Genomic DNA, 22,231 nt, shown 5'->3' on the forward strand with positions numbered 1-22,231 from the left:
GACACAGAGAGAGAGAGAGACTATTAAGAGATAGCAATACATACTGAAAGAGGGAGGGGTGGAGAGAAAGAGGGGAGGGTGGAGAGAGAGAGAGAGAGAGAGAGAGAGAGAGAGAGAGAGAGAGATTGAGAGAGATTGAGAGAGAGAGAGAGAGAGAGAGAGAGAGAGAGAGAGAGAGAGAGAGAGAGAGAGAGAGAGAGGGGGGGGGGGGGGGGGGGGGGAGAGACGGAGGAGTGTCGGTTTTCGAAGGTAATAATCTCGATTTACTGGGCCATATTACAAGATTTATTATTTAAATTTTGTCGGTGGCATGCATGGATACAGACACAAATCCACAATTCACATAAATAAATAGATAAACATAAATATGACCAATGGAAATACATGTGATGCCTGCCTATCACGATGCAGCATCGGGGGAGAAAAGGAAGAGAAAGCCATCAACGCGCGCGCCCTCTAGAGCTCGTTGAGAAGTTACGTAAACAAATCAAAATGGCAGCCTCCAGGATCCCACCAAAAGTGATGAGTTTGAAACAGGTAAACTTCTATATTTTATCTTATCAAATTTAAGTATGATTAGTCTTATTATAGTTTGAATTGTCACATTTACATGCACCGTTATGATTAATGAATAATCTTGTCAGAATAGTGTTTTCTAAGTTATTGTGTATTTATTTTTGCTCGAACGCTTGTCCTCAGTCCCATAGCTACTGTTTCTTGTAGTGTTTGCGTTGATTTCATTATGCTCTTGAATTCATAGCCCCCCCCCCCCCCATTAGCCTAATGTCAATTATGAGCTAGGTAATTTATGAAGTATGGTATTCACTGCTTCTGTAATGGTTTTGGAGTATAAGGTTATAACCTCAGAGTCATACACTAGTACGTTGGATGAGTGTATTACTATTGATGTATTTTCTAACCATTTATTGAATATTGTATAGTCTAGGTACTCTAGACTCTAGATCTAATAAAATATCGAAATTCTTTTATACCTTTTTTTCTCCTCCTTTTTTGTTCTATGTAGTTTATGGTACGTCAGCAGGTGATTTCACTTTACCGAGATGTGTTCAGAGCTTTGCGTGCAATGCCAGATGATGCACAAAAGAAAGAGGTCAAGGCTTGGGCAAAGGAAGAGTTCCGCAGGAATCAACATCACACAGACGAGGTAACTATAACTATTGCTTGGGTTGTAGGGAATGTCAGTTTACCCTTTCTGTTGTCATTGTTGAAAATACTACCCTACCAGTAAAGCCTACCAGCAAATGTAGTGCATGCTGAAAGTTCGGAGAACATTCACAGACCGTCCCGAGGCATGTGATGCCCTTAGACCTAAAAAAGAAAGATGTTGTTTTGCCCTTTGCGACCGACCCAAAAATCTTGAAATCTACTATCAGATTTAAAAAAAGTTTTCTTGGGTTTACTGTTTTTTCGAGAGAAAGAATATTAAAGCATTCAAAACTGAGAAATATCAGGAGGAAAAAGAAAAGAAAAAATTATTTAAAAAAAAAAGATTTCTGATCGACCGACCCATGTTTTGGCACCTAAAGGGCAATACAACATCTCTTTTTTGTAGGCCTTATCCCATGAATGATTGAACCTCATTTGTCTTCCTCACACCTTTGTCAATCTTTAGTTCATCTTCTTCATGAACTGCATAACCATCTGAAGACTATGAGAAGAAAAAGGGGAAGAGGAAGAAGGAAAAGAAGAAGAATCCTGAAAAGAAAATGAAAAGTACAGGGTAGACTAAGTGCTTTTTGTTCAAATGCATATTTTTTTTAGCAGTGTCAGTGGTGTCAGTCTGCTCCTTGATATTGCTGATATTCTTCTTCTTTTAATCATATTTTCTTTTTGTTTTGTTTAGATGGTGATCAAAATGATGCTGACCCAAGGCAAGCAATCTCTACGGGAGCTCCAAAAGACTGTCAACATGGCCAGGTGATGATAACTGACCTCAAATGACCTTTAACCTGTTTGCTACTGGGTTTTCCATATTCAGCTAGAATTAATACACAAGCCATCTGAATCTTGTAGGCAATGGGTTAAATTTGGGTTTGTGAATCTATGTCAATGAAGCAGACCTGCTGAAGAGAGATTGGAAACCTGGAAACCATGATTCGGTCAGGAACGGGACTTCAGAGTCTTGCTGTTCAAGCAAGAGTGTTGCTGCAAGCTTTATGAAGAAGAGATTGCTTGTGGATGGTAGTTTCGATGAATATGATGGAATTATGGATCATGGATGATGTCAAAAAGATTTGAAGATGACTGTAGAGAAACTTACACAGAATTTGATGAAGTCTGTGTGAATGTCTACTACATGCACCAAACCCCAGATGATCTTTTTTATCCAAAGATGCATGATTAAAGAAGAGCTTTATTTCAGATAGTAAAATAAATTGAGTTTTCTTCATCAGGCATATAACAAGCTATTCCATAAATCTCCTGCCAGGCAAACCCTTATACGACCTTCTTCCTTAATAGATTTGTTTTGTTTGAACATTAAAAAGCCCTTCTTTTTTATTGTTTGTTTATTAAATGTGTTATTGCTTTCTGTCTGAAAGCGGAGGGAGGGTGGGATTACATTGTAGCCTTTCCCGTGATTCACGACCATGATTGAAAGGGTACACTTTACTGAATAGGCCTTTCATGTTATGTAGGAAGTAATTATAGACAAAACAACACAATGCATGTCCTGGCCAAGTTTATTGCTTAATCCTTGTATTGACCAATGTTTTCATTGGACAGGAAGTTCATTAGAGTGCCATCCTGATATTGTGAATGTGTATAACAATAAAGCCTGTATAGGTCTACATGCAGCATTTTGTCTGTACAATAAGCATTTGCCACTCAATTTTTGATGTGTTCTTTTTTTCCATGATGGATAAAGAAATTAAATGGTAAAATACCTTTGAGGTTATACTTATCTAATCTTATTATCATACCCTTTAACTTTTGTTAAATTCTCAAATTTTGATGGAAATTGTTCTACCGGTATACTGATGTTTTTGTGGGGTTTTTGAAATATGAATCAGGAAGCATATAATGAACAGTTACTTCTCAATTCTATCTTGAGACATGTTGATAGTTTTGATAGGAATACTTATACTCATAGCAATTTATAATTCAACCAAAGATACTCATATTTTTAGATTTATACTACCAAAATAGTTATAAATTAGTTCAAAAGGATTGTATTATTATTTACGTGTACTACTTTTGTGTATGTCTGTTTTTTCAAGCATCAGTTATTGTGCAAAAAAGAAGTCACAATTCAGTTCTTATAACTACAAATCAAATGAAATCAAAGCAATAATGGTTCCGGGGGTTGACTGGTGCAGGATTGGTCAAGTCCATTTCTCAAAAACTTTATCAGAATTGTTATCTTCTCTTATAGTTTTATCCCATAGTAGTAGCAGTTTTTTCCTATGTAAATAAAGTAGAACTAACAAGACAAGATATTGCTATGTACAAAATGATGTTTAATTTCAAATTATCAATGCAAATAAATAGTATACTTGATGAAGTTTAAAGATATTTAAGACTTTTAATAAATTTATACTTTTGACAATCATACAACAACAGAGTGGATGGATAATTTTCTGTATCATGCCTGAAAGGATGCGTTATTTTTGCACAAATTTATTTCAATTATCACATTTTCAAAAAGCAAAAGGAACAGAGAAAGTATCATAATGTGGAGAGAGAAGAGAGGGAGAGAGAAAAAGTCGGTGACAGACAGACAGAGAAGCAGACGAGAGAATCGTAAAAGAAAAAGCGAGAGTGGAGAAATTTAGAGAGAAGATAAACTCAAACAATCTCATAAAGCAGAGAGACGGATGACAGAGCAAATGCCATAGGGGAGAGGGAGAGCGAGACTGAAATAAAGAATTAAGGAGATGAATGGAGAAATAGAGATGAAAAGGCATTAAGAGCTAAAGTTGGGAAAGAAAACATTTAGATGAAAAATATTAATTAACTTATGAGCCTGAAAACCGCATCTCAAGGAACATTTTTTTTTTTTTTTGGAAAAAAATAATAACAAATTCTCTAACATTTTAATATGAAGTACCATGTCAGTTCATGTACATGTATTACAACGCTGGACAAATTTTGATGTCGCAGTACTCCCAGATTGTCCTCTCGAGCGTAGTGAAACACCATGGTCGCAATCTCTGACCCCCAGGGTTCCGGCAGAAATTATGATGTCCGATACCCCTCCCCTCGTTGCTGGCTTCGTCCTCCGATAGGAAGCCGTGTTCGTGTGGGTATTTCGACGTCCATCTTTGACAGGTGACACCGGTCTCGGTGAAGTCGATGTCCCCGCGGTATTCTCTTCCGTCGCCACTTTCGCTCTGGATACAGGGCCCTGAATAAACAAAGATATAGTTACATATAATCCAAAATGCTTGGCTTTTTCAAGGCGCCTATGTATTACCCTGATTAATACTAGTATGCAGTGTAAGCATAAGAGATAACCCCCCCCCCCCCCCCCCCAAAAAAAAAAAAAAAAAAACGGAAAACGAAGCAAACATGCAAATCACTATCATAAATCAAACAAACCTAGAAAAACAAAGACAGTATGGGAAGAAGTAGTTTGTAATTATACTTTTTGAGAATGACAATACCAGCCATGGCAATTCGATGCATTTTGAAATAAAGTAACAATAGTTTGAGAGGAAAAACGAGAAGGTTGATCGCTTGATTTGCATATGTAATAACAAGAAAGGCATGTGCAATCAGAGTCGTCACAGAAAATGGACTGGTAACATATATGATTATAAGGTGAATGAAAGTTTTAAAAAGTACCGATGAACAATTGATAGAGGAATAAAGGAATAATATAAAGGAATAGTGAAGTTAAGTTGCCAAAAGGGTAAAATTTGCGCATACACACAAACACAATCGCTCACCTTTTTTCTGTTTCTTGGCAGCTCTCACATTGCACTCATACATCCCTCTTGTCTGGGCGATATCCAGCTCGCTCAACCCGTTGCTAGGTCGGCCAAGGCTTGCACTGACCTCGGGAAGGAGGTCACGGTACCTCTTCTTCATCCGTATAGTAGGTTTGCCATTGACGCTGAAGGCGTTGGCGGAGTAGTGCATGATGGAGGCGAAGTCGTAGGGGAAACCCTGCGAGGTGACGTTGGCGATGGCGATCTTGTTGAAGTTTTCCTCGGTACCCTGGGCGATGTTCCGCTGGACCACCTGAATGTACCGGTCTCGATCTTGACGAGACTACAGCAGAAAGAAACACAAAATAATAATGAGTTAGACAACCTCTTGCATAATTATATTCGATGACATGAACATGCAGCGGGGTAGCAACTTGGCCATATCGGAAGTAGGCCTACGTGTCTCCCCCCCCCCCCCCGTCGATCATCGAAATTCCAGGAAAAATTCTAGAAAGAGAGACAGGGATCGGGGCAACGTGAAAAGTTTGATATATGACCCCTCTTGCACCCCCCTTTACCATATAATTATACTAACTCAATGATCTTGTTCTCTCACATTCATTCATCTAGAAATTAAGCCCGGTACCCCCCCCCCCCCCCACCCTCCCCCCTCCCTCCTCCTTACCATGACTCTAGTTCCCCCTTTAGGGCTGGAGCAATCTTACGCCTATGGTACATTTACAGAAGAAAGATTTGGATATACAGTGCAGCAATAATTAAGCTCATGGTGAAGGCGGGAAATGCAGACAAAAAGAACGTGATTGGGTATAATGGATATAAATTGGAAAATGTGTATGATTCAGGGGTAAAGGAAAGGACAGGGTAAATAGTAGTTTACCTGTTCATGCCAGTAGCCGATAGCATGCCCGAGTTCATGAACGATGGTGTTGAATACATTACAACCTGGTCCCATTGATAGCAGCTGCTCTCCACCTTGTCGACCAATAAACGACCAGCATCTGGAAATAATGAAAATTAAAAAATAAATAGACTACCATGCTTTCTTGTCTATCGTTCTCCATGGAGGAGGCGTGATGGTTCAGTGGTAGAGCAATGGTCTCGCAACCGGAAGGTCCCGGGTCCGAAACCAAGTCAATGCGTTCGTGCCCTTTGGTAAGGCACTTAGCCTCATTACTAAATCCTATGGGGAGGACTTAAAACCGTAGGTCCCCTGGTTGCTAAACTGACAAGCATACACATACTTTCTTAGCAGTCAGGTAAAACAGTCATCAAGCAATCGTCAAACGACACATAATTGTAAATTGTCATGCAATTCAGCCGAGCCTGCGAAATGATGATATTTATAAACTGAACTGAACAGAATAGCCTAAGCAATACTGCACAAAAACTGTTGCACGTACTGACCAAGAAATTACAGAGCATTGATTTCCAACGTTGTAAAAACAAATGGCTTATTACTCACCCTGGAATGTAAGCAAATCTCAAATAATCTTGATGAGATGATTCCTTGTGGACAAATCTGATACAGGTATTCTGCTGCCAGTGTTTTAGGGCAGATCTGATCAGCTTAACAGCTTCATGATCTAAGAAAGAAAGAAAAAAATGCATAAGCTTTTCAGTATTAGGGCATATTTAATGGCGTATCCAAAATGAAAAATGGGGAATGAAAATCATATTTGATTGCTAAATATTACCCACTATTAAAGGCTTCAGCTAGTCTTCATATTTCGCAATTTTCCATCATTTCCGATAGGCCCGTGTCTTTTTATGTACAGTCCAGATATAATATCGATTTATATCATTAGCTAGCACTTGCACGACATACGGGAGGGGCGGGGTACAGGCCCCCTCCCCCGAACGATTGGTGAAAAATGTAATTAAAAAGAAAAAGCTACTACGCACATGGACTATTAACCTACACTTCATCCCATTTTGCTGCTGACTAACCGTTTTTGACACCCCCCCCCCCACATACACACACACACACCCTCTTTCGGATGGTGACGTTAAATTAAGGTCGGTCCCCAGACGTAAATAATCATATCAGATTGATATACGTCTGTAAAAACCCATTTACACACACATACACACATGTTCTCAAACGCCCTCCAATGTTGCCCTTATACCCCAACATCATATTATATACTCACTGAAATCTGAATCGATGGTGTACGGTATGATGGCGTCTGGCCATCGACGATCACGACCTTTGATGATAGCACGCCGTGGGCGATGTCGAGAACCAGATTGTGACGACCTCGAAAGCATGCCGGCTAGCCCAAGGTTTCTTCTCTGTTCCCAGTCCAGGACAATGTCGCCCTCGAAAAACGGTGTCACGAAAGAGCTTTGAGCTGTTTTAAAAATCAGGAAGAGAATATTCTTAAAATGTAAATTAGTCTCCTTAAATAAAGCAAATATTATAATCGAGCACGTTTACTTTTAAACTGATATACAACTTCGTTTTTTCTTCTTTTTTGTTTCTTCTCTCTCTCTCTCTCTCTCTCTCTTTATTAATTTTCTCTCTCTCTCTCTCTCTCTCTCTCTCTCTCTCTCTCTCTTTCTCTTTCTTTTGTTAAGTGCCTCAGATATTAATCCAATAATAACATGACTCGTTGCATGCCAACTGGAATTTGATTTCAACTCACTTTCACCGTTTGGCGTTCGATGCTGGATGTTGCATAAATGTGCAAGGGATGGTGGGCATAAATCTGAAGAAAAAATATCAAAATACCATTACAATACAGCAAAAATAGGTCTAACAGGTTATTGTATTTTAGTAGGAGATATCAAAAATTACATCCAATAGGAATAATAAACATGTAGTGTAATATAGATTCCTTGGTGAGAAACAGAAACGAGCAGGTAAGGAGGGAGGCAGGGAAATATTGAGAGGAGAGAGAGAGAGAGAGAGAGATAAAGGGAGAGAGAAAGAAAGGGAGAGAGAAAGAAAGAGAAGGAGAGAGGGATAAAGGGAGAGGCATACAGACAGACCGACAGACATAGAGAGAATGAGATAGGGAAAGAGAAGAGAAAGAAAGAGAGAGAATTCAAAGAAAGGGCGAGCAAGTATATATACACAAAGTCAGAAATTTAGAAGAGTAGATCTTAGGTTCACAGTCTTGGGGAGGAAATGAACAGATAGCTAGAAAGGGAGGAAGCGGTAAACCGTAGACAAATAATAGTATGGTAAGGGGGGATTCCCTATACGGTCAATGATAGCTTCATAAAACCATCGTTTTTTGCATACCTCAAAGGGAGTTTTGACTCTCATCTTTAGCCTTGCACATGAGCTAGCTTAGGGTTGCGAGCTTATGATGAGTCATAATAAAATCAACTGACAACCAAACCCTTTATAGCTATGACGTAATTGTTGGGGAAAAAAAATCTTCTTAACAGGTGATCACATTTGATGGGAAATCCAGAATGGGTCTTTGCAGGGTGTATGTTCCTCGTATACTAGTATTTTCATTTATTTAGTTTTGTTTGCACGTGCATTATTCCTATATTCAAGAAATAAACAATATCATATAACGGGGCGGAATGATGTATGTGTATACGCTTTATCCTGAAAAATATCATATTCATCCTATATTTGCTCCTATATCAGTGAAAATGCTTATTATTAATTGCGCTGATGAGGCAATCAAAAAGCCAAATGAATGTGAATATATAAACTTATTTTGACTGTGTTTCCATAATTGTATTAACCAATTGATAATAATTAACGATGAGCAGAAAAGTGACAATTAAAAATTACTACAGGTTGGGTGTAGTACAACCTCCCCCCCCCCCCCCCCCCCCTCCCCTTCCTCCTCCTCTTTCTCCCCCTCCTACATGGCGTATACGCCCCTGAATAAAAGAAAAGGTTAATTATTTATCCGAATAACTTCCGCATACATCTCTGCATGGGGCAAACCTTGCGAAAGTAGGATTGTCCATCGTGCCAGGCTGCCAGCATTGGCAATCATCATACGTAATTGATTGAATTTACATCGAAGCCAAGAATTTGTCATTAGGAGAGTATTATTGCACAAGCGACTATGATCATGCATTTCCATGTTGCTTATTAACTGGATTGACGATACACTTTCCATATTTTACAAATATATTTTATAAAAAAACAAAAAAATAATAAATAAAAGTACAAGGGCATCGTAAATTGACAGCAATATCTGCTAACAAAGTGTGAAAAACTAAAGATTACCATGAAGAACAATGAAGACGTTTACTTATCAATTTAATCATCTGGGTGGGGAAGCGAAGAAAATGTAAGTGGCATAAGGAGCCTGCCTGGAAAATTGATGATTTCAGGGGAACTCGCAATTCTGGCAATACCGTTGTTGGATATTTTATTTATTTATTCATTCATTTATATTTGTTTTAATTTGGAGGGGGAGGGGAGAGACTCCATGACATTAAAATTTGATAAAGAAAGATTCTTACTTTGATTGATTTGCCATGGATCCCTGGTCTCCTCATCGTCATTACTCGTAGTCGCTCTTATCGTCGACATCGGAATCATAGGAGCACTCCTCAACCGACGGTGATCATCGACATCCATCGATGTCAAGTCACCGGCTACGAGTGGCCAGTTGACCACGGCTCTGCTCCCGGTGGGGAGAGGTTGGATCATCGTTATCAAGACCAAAAGGAGGAAGTACTGCAACTTCATCGAGTGAGTAAGTGGCTCCGACGTCATTTTTATTTTTTTAGTATAAATGAATCCCGTTTTATAAAAACAATTTGTCTGTCACGAATTCCTTTCAAGTCATGAGAAAGCCTCGTTATCTCGTTTAAAAACGAATTAATAAAAAGTGTAATTTACAGGACTACTGATCAAAGTTAAGAAAAGCACCATCAGTCGTATAGAAACGTACAAAAGTTATTTCAAATGTTTCCTCTCAACCATAGTCGGCAAGCTTCGTGATATTGCAGTCGATACCTTTCACCAATACTCCTGATAATTAAGCTGAAACAAAATTAATATAAGTTCAATAATGACAAAAATGAAAATATCACAGCTGTCTTTAAGTTGAACAGAAATGAGAATCGAAGCTAAGCGTGTCCTTATATACACGCGAATAACGTAAGAGGCGAAAAGCTGCATGAGATTGGTACGTATATTCTTTGAAAAGGATACACAAAATAAATTGAATTTTCTCTTTTTCCAGAGCGGTTGATGACAAAGTTTATTGGATTTAACAGAATGTGGTATGTGACATTGAAACCGGGAATGCGATTGACGTGTCTGCTCAGAAATTCCAAATTAAATAAATTGATTCCGGGCGACAGTTCGGCATGTTCGTAAGTTGTAAGGGGACATGTCTAAATTATCCTGTTATCCGATGAGAAAAACATACCAGTATAGTCAGAATTATGATGCGTTATATCCTGAATAAAAAACGTGGCATCATACTCCAAACAATTTAATGAAAAATGGCTTACGTCATTGAAAACATCATCAAGAAGTCTAAAGAAATTAGTTTTTTAAAATTCAATTGTGACATTTTTCAGAAGAAACTCCCCCCCCCCCCTTTCAAACAAGGTCTTCCGGTTATACGGATGCCTATAGTAGGATAATCAAAGGCGTTTTTTAGGGGGCGGTGGTGTAGACCCTTCAGGAGCGGTATTGATTTTCCTGTGCGGGGGGGGGGGGGGGGGGGAGGGGTGAGTGGCCAAATAGTGCGAAAACAAAGAATGAGCTAAAAGGTAAAAGGAACGAAAATAAAAGAGTTCCTCGAGAAAGAGGTTCTTGAAACACATACGCTTTTGGGTGTTTTTATGTAATAGAGGCACAATAAGATTTCATTATTGATTGAGGACACTGGTGAAAATGCTAAATTAAACTGCATGGCAGAAAACTAGACTCCAAACCTCGACTCGATCTCCGCTTCAAAATAATGTACAATTTTTCTTTATGAGAGAAATGAATAAAAACAAAAAATAATCGGAGACGTGTTGGGGCCCGGCGTCGAAGAGGCCGAAGGGGGGGGGGGGGGAGGTTGGGCGTGATCTGACTCGCCATCGGTTATATTGTTAAGGGTATAGAGTTGGGTTGTGACTAGCTTTATCAAAGTTTATGGTCAGCGTTATAAAGTGACCTACCTGCATGGGTTGGGGGGAGGGTGGTGGCAGCGAATCAGAGACGGAGCCCAGTCGGAGGGGGGGGGGGGGGGGGAAGGGGGGGGGGGGGTGAGTGATGTAAACACCTTCGTAGTATATCAGGGCCGCAACTGGGTATGTCAAATTTTCTGGTTAGCGTGTTGATTGAAGGTTGGAATGAAGTTAGGAATTCCCATGTTGAGCTTTTCTTTATCGCTCAGCCATAAGTTTACCGACGCATATATTTACACAAGTATAGACCCTCAAACTACGCGAACTATTAATTCTTGACTTGTAGACAACAACATCATCAGTAGCGACAACAACAACACATTAAAAACAACGAAAATTAAATGAAAATAAAATAAACAAAACAACCGAAGAAGATTAACCTATTGATTCCATCAGTCTATATACTGCAAATATAACTTTTATTATAATAGGGCCGGAAAAGTCATCTCTCTAATTAAGTCTCCCGTAAATGAACCTGTTGATTCAATGATGACGCTGCGTATTGAATTGGACTATTAATATACTTCGGTAACATAAACACACATAGGACCCATTCAAAATGATTGTGAATGAACGCCGGTCGTGATGTAGCAATATCGTCAGCGAGATGATGATTATAATAATACTCACGTCCAAAAAGTAGCAATCTAGATCATCAGATGTTTTTTAAGGGTGTCGAACAGGTAGTGACATGCAACATAATATCCAAGAGAATGATAAACTTTTTTTACATTACACCTCAGTACGAGTGGACATGCATTGACAGTTCAAGTTCGTGAAAAGTATAAGTACAAAGATTAAAACCTTTGTGCTATTTTGATTGATGGCTTGTTAATCTATAATCCCTACACGCATATTGGCGGGACACCGACTGAAAGAGTGCTTTCAGATCTATAGGGTGGAGTTGATAAAAGAAAGCTTTAACAGGAAAAGGAAGGGGCAAGTAAAAGAGAATAATGGTCGTCCGAACCTTGGGCCACCGAAACTGAGCGCTGAATAAAGGCCCAAAGAATAGATGGACGCATCAACTAATTAAAGCTTATAAGCAGCTGAAGATTAATCGAGATTAAAATCATCTTGAAAGGGCCTCGAATCAATATTGCATTCGTCCAATCAGCACACATTTTCTGTTTTTTGGATGCAGACTTAGGCTTGGACTCCATGCAAGAAGGTGGTTCTATATAATATAATTATGTACAGGTGTTTTCTTCTCTTTTCTATTTTTCGTCTCTCTTTCTTTTTTAAAGATTTGATTTGATTTGATTTGATTTATTTATTTCTGTTTGATATTCTTTTTCTTTTGCATTTTTACAAATATATAACAAACAAAATATTGCAAATTTTACACATTTCAAACTAATATAATGTCGAATAAAGTAACTAATCTAAAACATCAAACAGGAGGGTTGAAAAAGTAAGCAAAGCTTGATAGCATGACTACCCTCAATGGATACATAATAATACGAATATGGTGGAACAAATATTGGTAGAAGGGGAAAGTGAGACAGAGAGAGAGAGAGAGAGAGAGAGGGAGAGAGAGAAAGAAGAAAGAAAGATGGGGTGTACATCAACATTCACAGATGTATGTGGTACTATGTAGTTGGATTTAAATTTGATATATGAAGATAAAAAAAGAAGATGCACATTGGAATATTGGGTGGCCAACTTGGGATATATTATAGAATGAGAAGACTCACGAGGTTTCTAGACAATATATGTGAGATCAGCGAGCTGGTTTATGTAAACTGTAAACCTGTGTTTGTATACAAAACAGGTTTTGGAACAAACTGCCTAATTTTTGTATGAAATGTTAGTATTAAAAACTTACATTCCTTCTACTTAACCATCTAACATGCAGAAATCCTGAAAAAATGTTCAAAGCACAAAGATTTTGTATGGTTTTCTTTGAATCTTACAGTAAATTCTCCCAACCATTTTTGAATTTTCCTAACCATTTTTCCATGAAAGAAGACATAAATCAGCATTAATTTTTTTTTTTTTTTTTACAATACTTAAATGTTTGGAATGGTACATAGAGCCAATTCGTTGCTTTCTGACAATTTACATACACCTAAAATGTAATTTAATTGTAATAATATAGTTAGGTGAATATTATTAAGGAATCGATCAAATCAGTTTTCCCCAATTTTTTATCATTTAATAATAATGGTCTGTTTTTATTCAAACTTTCAGATTATATTTAATTGCACATTTACCATTGAAGTCATACCTTAGCACCCATTTGCTTTTCTCTCATTATGTTATCTTTAAGAAAACGTCAAGAGTTGCACAGTCATGCATGGAGGCGGCTAGCTTTTACTTTCTTGAACAATGACATCATAAGGCCTTTTAAAAAAAAAGATTTTTTAAACCGTTTTTAATTTAAAAAAAGCATTCAAAACCGAGAAATATCGGCCCAAAGAGGGAGAAAAAAGAAGAAGAAGAAGAAAAAAAAAGAAAAAAAAATCCGACCGACCGACCCATGTTTTGGCACCTCTTAAGGGCCTAAACTCTAAAGGGCAATACAACATCTTTTTTTAAGGCCAATATAAGCGCAGCCAAACAGCATAATGTAATGTGCCAGTGTGTTCATTTATGATTTATCTACATCTTTCATTGTTCTTGTTTGTCTTTTTCTTCTTTTATCATTATTATTATTCTCATTATTATTACCATTATAATGGTTATTATTATCATTATTATTTGTATTATTATCATTATTATTGTTATTATCATTATTATCATTTTATTGTTACCGCTATATATTTGTATTATTATCGTTCATTATTATTATCATTATCATATTGGGGAGGGGGGGGGGGGGGGGGCCGGGTGTCGATTAGTAGGCCTTTTTTTTTCATTTTTATAGTATTTTTGTAGAAGGAAGGTGACCATTGTCTGCCATTTTCGAGAAAAAATCAATAGTTCATATAACTCATGCAGCCACCATCAAATGGTACTTGAAATTTATGAAGAGGATTTTGTGGAAAAAACGGGAGGCCGCGGGCCCAGTTTAAGTGGAGGGGCACGATTCTTGGCCTACTAGATCTAGTACTACTAAGAAACGAAAAAGAAAAGAGAAGAGATTAAACAAACAAACAAATTATAGGGGGAAAGGGGAGGTGACCCTGAGTCTCCGACGAATTAACATTATCAGGGTCTTTGTCATTAGACTATCACCCTATCAGTCGACAGGAAATAACAATTACGTAATACTCGAGCTTGAATGGGCGCTCTCGAGCGTCGAGCGCGAGCTCTATACTAGCGGGAATTTTGAGTAACCACGGCCACACCACCGGCATACAGTACATACGTACAATACGGATATGCCTACACTGTCACTGCACGTACATGTACATGAAGACAAAAACCTGGCTGAATTGAAGTAAACAAGAGAGTCTGAGTTGAGCTTCAACTTAAACTTAAGGTTAACACGTGAACTGAGGCTGGGGAGCTTGGACTTAGAGTAGCTAGCAGTATAGTTCAGAAGATCTAGACCTACCGTTTGGACTACATCATACATCATCATTCGATACGGAGCCTGTCGAGACTCGTACTACCGTAATCAATTGCCGGTTTGTTTATTTACACGTAGGCATAGCATTAGCACGCCACTTGCACCGGTAATGACTGTGCTAGCTTTGTGGTAGTAAACTAAAAGCAACAACAGACACTTGACCATATAAACAGACAGGTAAGTACAATCAAATTATTCAGTTATAACCGTAGATTGCTTGAGTTGAGGGTTTGTATTAATTCTAGCTGGATTAGTTCTTGCATCATGTGCATGGACGAGGGGGAGATGTGGAGGAGGAGATGTAAAAGTTAGGACTCGGGACATGCTTGACAGAAATCACCGTCTGATATGGGGAATTCTGTAACAGAACTGATATTTGTCAACCTTCTCCCTACACAGATTATTAAAGCCCCACTGTCCTACTTGTAGCTTATTGCTCCCTCTAAGGCTCTATATAGAAAACTCCCCCAATCGGTGCCTGTTGATCCCCCATGATCCTCTTTTTTTTAATGTTAGTTGAGAGCTGAGTTAATGAGATAGCCACCTGTCAGTGACTTTGCTGTGTGGTCTCATCCCTTCTGGCCCAGTAGTATTGACGGTCTTGAGGCCTTAATTTCGAACTAAGTAAAGTTACTTTGTGGATTCAAGCAAATAAATTGTCTTTAAATCTGCAAAAGACAAATTATATGTTTTTTAGTAATACAATCAAAGTGCTTCCAGGAGATGTATCATTTAATAATGTATTGATAGATAGGGTATCATCAACAAAATTCCTTGGTTTGCACATTGATGAGCAAATGAGTTGGAAAATTCATGTAAATCATCTCTATAAGACATTGTCAAGAAACAGTGGCGTAATTCATAAATTGAAATCAATTTTACCTAAAGGCATCCTTTTATTAATGTACTCAACATTAATCCTCCCCTATCTTAATTATGGTGTTCTTGCTTGGGGTAACTCTCTTAAAACTAACCTTGAAAAGTTATATTTGATTCAAAAGAGGGTCTTAAGAATTATTTGTAACGTTAGCTTTCGTACGCACACTAATCCGCTTTTTTATACGCATAGAATTTTAAAGGTGCAAGATATTTATCACCTTCAACTGGGTTCTTTAATGTACAACTTCGATTCTGGTGTCCTTCCACAGGCTCTAGTCAGCATTTTTAAGAAAAATAGTCAAGTTCATGACCATGCTACACGAAATGCCTCTGCGTTTCACTTACCCCAAGTAAGGACAAAGTTAACTTTTAATACTTTGGTTTTTACTGGACCTAAATTTTGGAACTCTCTAGGCTCTAGCGTTAAGCAATCTGTTAGTCTCTCTTCATTTAAGTGTAAACTTAAGGTTTATCTTCTCGATAAATACCGTGACTCATAGAGTAGTTCATTTTTGTAGTTATTATGGTGCCAAGATATATTATGTATTACTATAAATGTAAATTTTCTTCTTGATATTAATATGTGTCTACTGTCTAACTGAATATTTTCAGATTGTCAACCTCTTATTCCCTCCCCCTGTTGTCTTGTGCCCGTTGTGTGCTGTGCCTATTGTCGATGTGCTGTATTCTTCTATTATTTCTCATATTTTCTCTTTTCTCCCGTCTTGTCTAGTCTAGTCTCTCTTTTGTTGTTGTTGTTGTGTGTGTGTACACTTCTTGTTTTGTTATACCCCCTTTTCCCTATTGTATTCTTAGGTAGTCACAAATATCTATTCATCATGTTTTATCCGGCTCAGAGGGGACCCTAATAATTACAAGCTCTGCTTTTACCAGGGTCTCCTCGTCTTTCTTTTAGTTAGCTATGTTTTTTATCATTATCATAATTTGTTATTTTGCTTTGTAAATGTGTTATGATCCAATGTTATGCTCTGTATGTCATTTGAAAGAAAGACGAATAAAATCTTATCTTATCTTATCTTATCTTATCCTTGAGGCCTTGTTGCATGAACAAGACCCGGCCCCCCCACTCAGAGGTCGGAATGACCGCATGCGTGTTGCCAAAATGTCCGGTAAAGGGGTACTTTTCGTGCGACAAAGTCCGGCCCGAGAATTGTAAAAAAAGGGGTGTATTTGACTTTTCACCTGGAGATTTCTTTAAAAAGGGGGTGTTTTTCTTTTTTTCTCTCATCTCTTTGGACTCCTGAGAAATTATTCCGAATCTAGGGGGGTACATTGAGCATTTTTCCTGATTTAGGGGGGTCTCCAAGGCAGGAAAAGCCCGCGAAAAGCCCGCAAAAGGGGGGTTCGGAAATGTTGGCAGTCCTCAGATAGGGGGTGCTTTCAAAAAGAGGGTACGAGCATATGCGTACCCTAAATAACACTGAGTGGGGGGGCCGGGGAACAAGAGCATGGAAGGAGGGGGGGGGGGGGGGATAAACCAAACGTATTTTGCTACAATCTGGCGAAAAGTTTATCCATGTTTTTTTTTTAGGATATGAACATGATGAAAGAAAATTTGATTCAACGAATGATACAATTCAGTAGTTAACAGGTTGAAAGTTGGTTCCTTTTGTAATGAAATTAAGGCTCAATATAATGATTCCCTTGTATTATTTTATTCTTTACCACAGAGCAGAAGATAACATGCCTAAACGCAATCAAGGAGTGAAGGATATCACAGCATATTTCCGTAGGTATCGTGTAACAGAGAGAAGAGAACAGGAGAGACAGGCAGATGATGGCAGTGGCGAAGATGAGGTCCAGGATCCGGTCCACGAGGAGGACACCATGGAAGATTTCCTGGAGCTAGAAGAAGATATAGCAGTTGAGAACGGAGCTCCGTATGCCAGGGCCAGATCTGTCCCTTTAAGGGAGCGTAAGTAGGCCAATCTTGTTCTACAAAAAATTGAGGTTTTGAGCTGGATGGGTTGTTGAAAACAGCTATGAACAGAGGATACATACTGTAATTGTATAATATACCTTGAATACCAAAGCTTCTGGAAGAAAGCCGTCTCCAGCTGCCAAGCTTCCAGGTCTTGCACCATGGTCATTTTACATCTGTATCTTGGCTGCTGGGTCATATAAAGCCCCTTGAAAGATTTCCTACTCTTACTGTAATTTTTTGGTTGCTATTATTATTTCAAATTATACATTGCAGAAAAACAAGTTGTTCATTAAATGAATATTGGTCGATCCCACCATTGCAACAAGTTGAATTGTGTGAAACCTGAAAAATCAGGGAAACGGGTAGCATGGTCTGTTACATGTACAACCTAGAGGTGAAACATTTCAATGCAAACAAGAAACTAAATACAAATAAATGACAACCTAATTAAAACAGCTTGATAAGAAGAGTGAAATTTCATATTTGTGGCAAGACAATATAGTCATGTTATATATACAGTGTAACCTGTCTATAAAGACGGCCCAAGGGAGACAAGAAAAGTGGTCTTTAAAGGCAGGTGGTCTTCATGTACAGGTGCCTATAGTACAAGTTTCAATGAGAAACCAATTTCAAGGAAAACAAAATATGTGGTCTTTCTATACAGGTGGTTGTTAAAGCAGGTTCGACTGTACATTAAAAAGATCAATTTTGATGTATGACTTTTTTCCAGGCATCATGATACTAAAAAAAGGGGGTAAAGAGATCAAAGTTAAGGGTAAGTTCCTGATGGATGGACCTTGGTGGGATGCTTCCTTCAGAGCTGTTGAGGAAGGGGGCATCTACATCTGCCAGGGAACCCCCACTTACACTCTCCGATACAAGCAGGGGCAGAAAGGGAAGAGTCTCCTCCAGCTGCTTCTCTCCTATGTGTTCAACTTTCCAAGACCAGGGAGCGCAGACGACCAGATGAAGCGAGCCTTCTGGGACTACTTCGAGAAGTGGCATCGTATCAAGGGGCATACAGACTTCACCTTTTGTCAGTTCTTCAAGGCGTTGGAAGATGCTCTCAAGAAGGAGACAAAACCCGAAGACACAGTGGCGATACCGATGATGCAGGTTGCTAAGGTAATCATGCAGCGGTTTGATCCATCTAACAGATGCTTCAGACATGTACCAAGCCATGGAGATGAAGAGGAAAAGAAGCCAAAATGTGAGTACATGTAACAAGTGCAATGAAAAATGATGCATTAAGTGTTGTAACAACTTTGTGTTTGTAATACAATGTATCAGTGAATACTTGTGTTACTTGATGGTCAATTCCTTACAATATCCATATTCATAACTTCAGCCATGGATCTAGGAGCACACATACAGTATTTCCAACCCCAAAACCCAAATCACAACCCTTACCCTACATTGGTGATGAAATGCAACCTTTGGGCAAATAATAAAATTTAGATTCACTGTGGATTGTGAATAGAATTGCAACCATATTATTAATAGATTGTTATGTTCATTTTATGCAATTTTTGTTATAATACTGATTTTGCACAGTTGATCTGAGGTACGTCTACAGATGTTTCAAGTGTCCGCTACTCTTCAAAGGGCTCCCTCTGTTGATGGAGAGAGAAGCATTCTCTATCCTGTCTACAGAGAAATTGAGAAACCTGGAACGGCTGGAGTCTGTGCTGGAAGATTCCCCAGAAGACCTGGGATTTTATACGGTAAGATATTGGCAAGACACTAATCCCTGAATTGCCACTCTCCACCCAGGTGTAAATGGGTGTCTGATATGCTAGAGTGCTACGTATTTGGCCTCTTGGCTTTGGCTGGGTAATACTAATAATGTTGGATTGCCAGAAGCATCATGGACATGTGTGCTATATAAAAAGGCACCACCATTATATTATTTTTCATCATTCAATTTCGCTTGTTTAGTGAAGGCAATGTTATAGTTCTGGTAATGCAATTTCACCCTTCAAAGTAAATGTGTTTTTCTCTATTCTGAATTGCAGTAAATGAGTTGTCTGAACCTGCCAATAAAATAATTATAAAAAAATGTCTTAGACTAGCATTTATTGCAATACTCAACTTTCATTAACATCCTAATAAATTGTATGATCTTTCTCTGTCCCTATAATAATTGCAGTCCATGAGAGAGCACAACTGGGGTACCATCGAGGTTTCATTCCAAGGCTTTGTGAATGCTGGTATGATACCGCCCGACATCTTCAAATGTACGACCAACCAAGCTTCTGCTCCACACCCCTCGTCCAAGTCCTCGGGCAAGCAGAACTCTACTCTTGACCGACCCTCCACATCCACTGCCAACCAAGACACCGTCGGACCTTCAACATCCAAACCAAAAACGAAGCAAAACAAAAAACTAAAAAAACTCTCAGTCGAGATGGCAAAGGTGGTGAAACTCTACGACATCGTAAAGTCTAGGTGTAAGGAAGGCAAACACACGTTCTTGTTCAAGCGTCAAATGGAGACGGCTTGGCGCAGAGATGCCTGCGAGAATGTTCCTTTTGGCCACATCAGGGAGGAACCCTTTGTGGAACTTCAGGAGAGGGAAGTGGTGAAGATAGAAGAGTAAGTCCGCTTTTTTTTTTTGCCTTCATATGATTTCTCTAGATCCTAGGTGTTTCTTTGTCAGGGTTATATTGGTGTACTTGTGCAGTTTTCTTAAGTATAAAAAAAAAAGGATGAATCTCTCTGCATGCCTACTGTAGTTGGGTGGGCTTGTGCTCTAAAGAAAAAATTCTCAATCACAAGCCTATTTTTGCTGCGGTGTTATGCTCCCTTTGTCTTTCCTTTGTTTACAGAAAAACTTCCCAATTGGACGTAAAGTTCCACTGGAGCAAGTATCGCCGATACGAGAAGAGTATCGCACGATCAATGGAAAGACTGCTCGCCAAACATGAGGCAAAGCCATGGACCCTGCCTGTTGAAGATTTCTTGGAGTTCAACTTTGACTCCTACCAACAGGAGGCAGCACTCCATGTTTGTAAGAACGCCTTGACGGTTATCCTAGGAAGGGGTGGGTGTGGCAAGACTCACGTTGTAGCCTCAATCATCAGAAAGTACCTAGACCATCTTGAGGAGAATAGGAGGCTTACAAAAATAAAAGGTTTGATGATTTCTTTTATTTGAATCAATTTTGATTTCTATTTCATTTATTACTTATTGTATCCCCCGGCAGTATGCCGATGGGGTACTTTGGATTCAGCAGCGTCAGGCGCGTCATATTCTTGTGTGCGCTCTAACTGCCACATTCCTTGACAGATTTCTTTCAAATTTAGTATGAAGGTGTATCTGGGTATAACCTACAAGCCTCTAGATTTTCGTGATGCTGCCTCCAGTGTCCGTGTTTTAAAAGGTCACATTTTGGTGGGTGTCTAGTGTGCGCTCTGCAGGTCATATTTCATGATGGGTATCTTTCAGATTTTGAATAGAAATGTATCTTGGTACAATCTACACATCTCTCTTTTCTGGTGATGCTGCCCCCATTGTTCCGTCTCTTATATGTTCAAAGATCATATGTCTTTTATGGGCTCTAACTGCCACATTTCTTGACGGATTTCTTTCAAATGTTGTATGGAGGTGTGTCTTATGACAATCTACAATTCTTTAGTGTTTGATGATGCTGCCACCTCTGTTCCATCTGTTATAGGGTCAAAGGTAATATTTTGGTGGCTGTCTATGTGCGCTCTAACTGCCACATTTCTTGACAGATTTCTTTCAAATTTTCTACAAAGATGCATTATACTCTAATCTACACATATATTGTGTCGGTAATAATGCTTCTCGTCTTGACAATAGTCCGAGCCACTAGTGGCGACCTCTCTACGCCATCTATTTGTTTCAGGAAGGGGAGAGGGGATCTTTGTCCCTCCTTCCAACATAAGGATGACAAATTCACTGCCACTGCTGGGGGATACATTCGCATTGGGTGTCAATCAGGCCTGATAAAAACCTGATTTAAATCGGTTTCCCAATTTTTTTTTTTCTTTTTTTTTCCCCTATTTTATCCTGATTTTCCCCATTTCCCCCTTATTTTCTCTATTTTTCCCAATTTTGCCCAATTTTTTCCCCAATTTTCCCAATTTTTCTTACTCGAAAGGGGGGAACGTTGTTAGATTTTCCCCCGCGATTCCTCTTTTTTTTTTTTCAAGGGGGGCGTGGTTGAGGGAAAAACAAAAAACTTTTTTTTTTAGTGCTCACTATCACCCCTGATCAATACAGTATACAAATAACGCACGGCCCAGAGTGCAATAGCGGTGAATGCAGTACGTGCAAGGTTTCTGTAGATTGGTGCCGCTCTGTGCAACAAGCCGCTTGCGGCGAGTTGACAGTGCGAACCATCTAAAGAAACCGAGCGTACACTGCATTTACGTTTCGCACAACAGGGTCAAGTGCGTTATTTGTTTTATAAAATAGCGACATAAATAGCAACAAACAAAAGTTTAGATCTTAAGTTAGAGTCTACGAGAGTTCGATCTAGATCTAGAGTTATGTTGGTTCTACTAGACTAAAATAAGAGTAAGACCTTGCAGGCTTACCAAAAACTCCACGGGATTCATTGTTTGATTAAAAATAAAATCCATAGGGGGTTAGACCGGGAGCCAGGGGGGGTCAACCTAGCTGGGAAGGAAACCAATTTTCATGTGCACAGATGTAAAGATCGCATACCTTCACATAACAAATTGACCGTCTGGCATGTTCTAAGTGGTGGGTGTGGCCAGGGGGACGCCCCCAACCAAAAAAGTGGCCCTTTTGACGACAAAATAGTATTTTGTAAATAATATTTTAAGGAAACCTTGAACCACCATGAGTTTAGTGTCATATGAAAGAGAGTTA

The 22,231-nt window shown here is 38.9% G+C and overlaps 3 protein-coding genes across 3 annotated transcripts; 2 read left to right on the top strand and 1 right to left on the bottom strand.

Moving 5' to 3' along the window:
* Window positions 1-449: 449 nt before the first annotated feature.
* Window positions 450-3,573, top strand: LOC588626 (LYR motif-containing protein 2). The gene is made up of 3 exons (XM_788301.4): window positions 450-537; window positions 1,025-1,165; window positions 1,865-3,573. Exons 1-3 carry the CDS (start codon window positions 493-495, stop codon window positions 1,940-1,942), a joined length of 264 nt encoding a protein of 87 aa, XP_793394.1. The 5' UTR covers window positions 450-492; the 3' UTR covers window positions 1,943-3,573.
* Window positions 3,574-4,026: 453 nt separating this feature from the next.
* Window positions 4,027-11,790, bottom strand: LOC105439885 (zinc metalloproteinase nas-6). Its single transcript, XM_030995173.1, has 8 exons — window positions 11,658-11,790; window positions 9,357-9,882; window positions 7,559-7,621; window positions 7,064-7,264; window positions 6,376-6,496; window positions 5,791-5,911; window positions 4,911-5,235; window positions 4,027-4,366 (listed from the first exon to the last, which is right to left on the bottom strand). Exons 2-8 carry the CDS (start codon window positions 9,610-9,612, stop codon window positions 4,092-4,094), a joined length of 1,362 nt encoding a protein of 453 aa, XP_030851033.1. The 5' UTR covers window positions 9,613-9,882; window positions 11,658-11,790; the 3' UTR covers window positions 4,027-4,091.
* A 2,484-nt stretch (window positions 11,791-14,274) lies between these two features.
* LOC115918940 lies at window positions 14,275-20,560 on the top strand. The gene is made up of 6 exons (XM_030995243.1): window positions 14,275-14,721; window positions 17,115-17,359; window positions 18,099-18,578; window positions 18,923-19,092; window positions 19,518-19,963; window positions 20,197-20,560. The coding sequence occupies exons 2-6, from the start codon at window positions 17,128-17,130 to the stop codon at window positions 20,522-20,524; spliced, it is 1,656 nt and encodes a 551-aa protein (XP_030851103.1). The 5' UTR covers window positions 14,275-14,721; window positions 17,115-17,127; the 3' UTR covers window positions 20,525-20,560.
* The last annotated feature ends 1,671 nt before the right edge of the window (window positions 20,561-22,231 follow it).

Source organism: Strongylocentrotus purpuratus, unplaced genomic scaffold, assembly GCF_000002235.5.
Source record: "Strongylocentrotus purpuratus isolate Spur 01 unplaced genomic scaffold, Spur_5.0 spur5_scaffold_21, whole genome shotgun sequence".
NCBI classification, from domain to species: Eukaryota; Metazoa; Echinodermata; class Echinoidea; order Camarodonta; family Strongylocentrotidae; genus Strongylocentrotus; species Strongylocentrotus purpuratus.

What these genes read in the sequence shown, in the direction of transcription:
- LOC588626 (XM_788301.4), top strand. Translation starts at nt 493, where the DNA reads ATGGCAGCCTCCAGGATCCCACCAAAAGTGATGAGTTTGAAACAG. An exon ending in AAGTGATGAGTTTGAAACAG is followed by an intron (nt 538 to 1,024) that starts GTAAACTTCTAT and finishes TGTTCTATGTAG; the next exon opens with TTTATGGTACGTCAGCAGGT. An exon ending in ATCAACATCACACAGACGAG is followed by an intron (nt 1,166 to 1,864) that starts GTAACTATAACT and finishes TGTTTTGTTTAG; the next exon opens with ATGGTGATCAAAATGATGCT.
- LOC115918940 (XM_030995243.1), top strand. Translation starts at nt 17,128, where the DNA reads ATGCCTAAACGCAATCAAGGAGTGAAGGATATCACAGCATATTTCCGT. An exon ending in AAGACCTGGGATTTTATACG is followed by an intron (nt 19,093 to 19,517) that starts GTAAGATATTGG and finishes TAATAATTGCAG; the next exon opens with TCCATGAGAGAGCACAACTG. An exon ending in GAAGTGGTGAAGATAGAAGA is followed by an intron (nt 19,964 to 20,196) that starts GTAAGTCCGCTT and finishes CTTTGTTTACAG; the next exon opens with AAAAACTTCCCAATTGGACG.
- LOC105439885 (XM_030995173.1), bottom strand. Translation starts at nt 9,612, where the DNA reads ATGACGTCGGAGCCACTTACTCACTCGATGAAGTTGCAGTACTTCCTC. An exon ending in TCCATGGCAAATCAATCAAA is followed by an intron (nt 7,622 to 9,356) that starts GTAAGAATCTTT and finishes TTTTTTCTTCAG; the next exon opens with ATTTATGCCCACCATCCCTT. An exon ending in TCGAACGCCAAACGGTGAAA is followed by an intron (nt 7,265 to 7,558) that starts GTGAGTTGAAAT and finishes TTTTTAAAACAG; the next exon opens with CTCAAAGCTCTTTCGTGACA.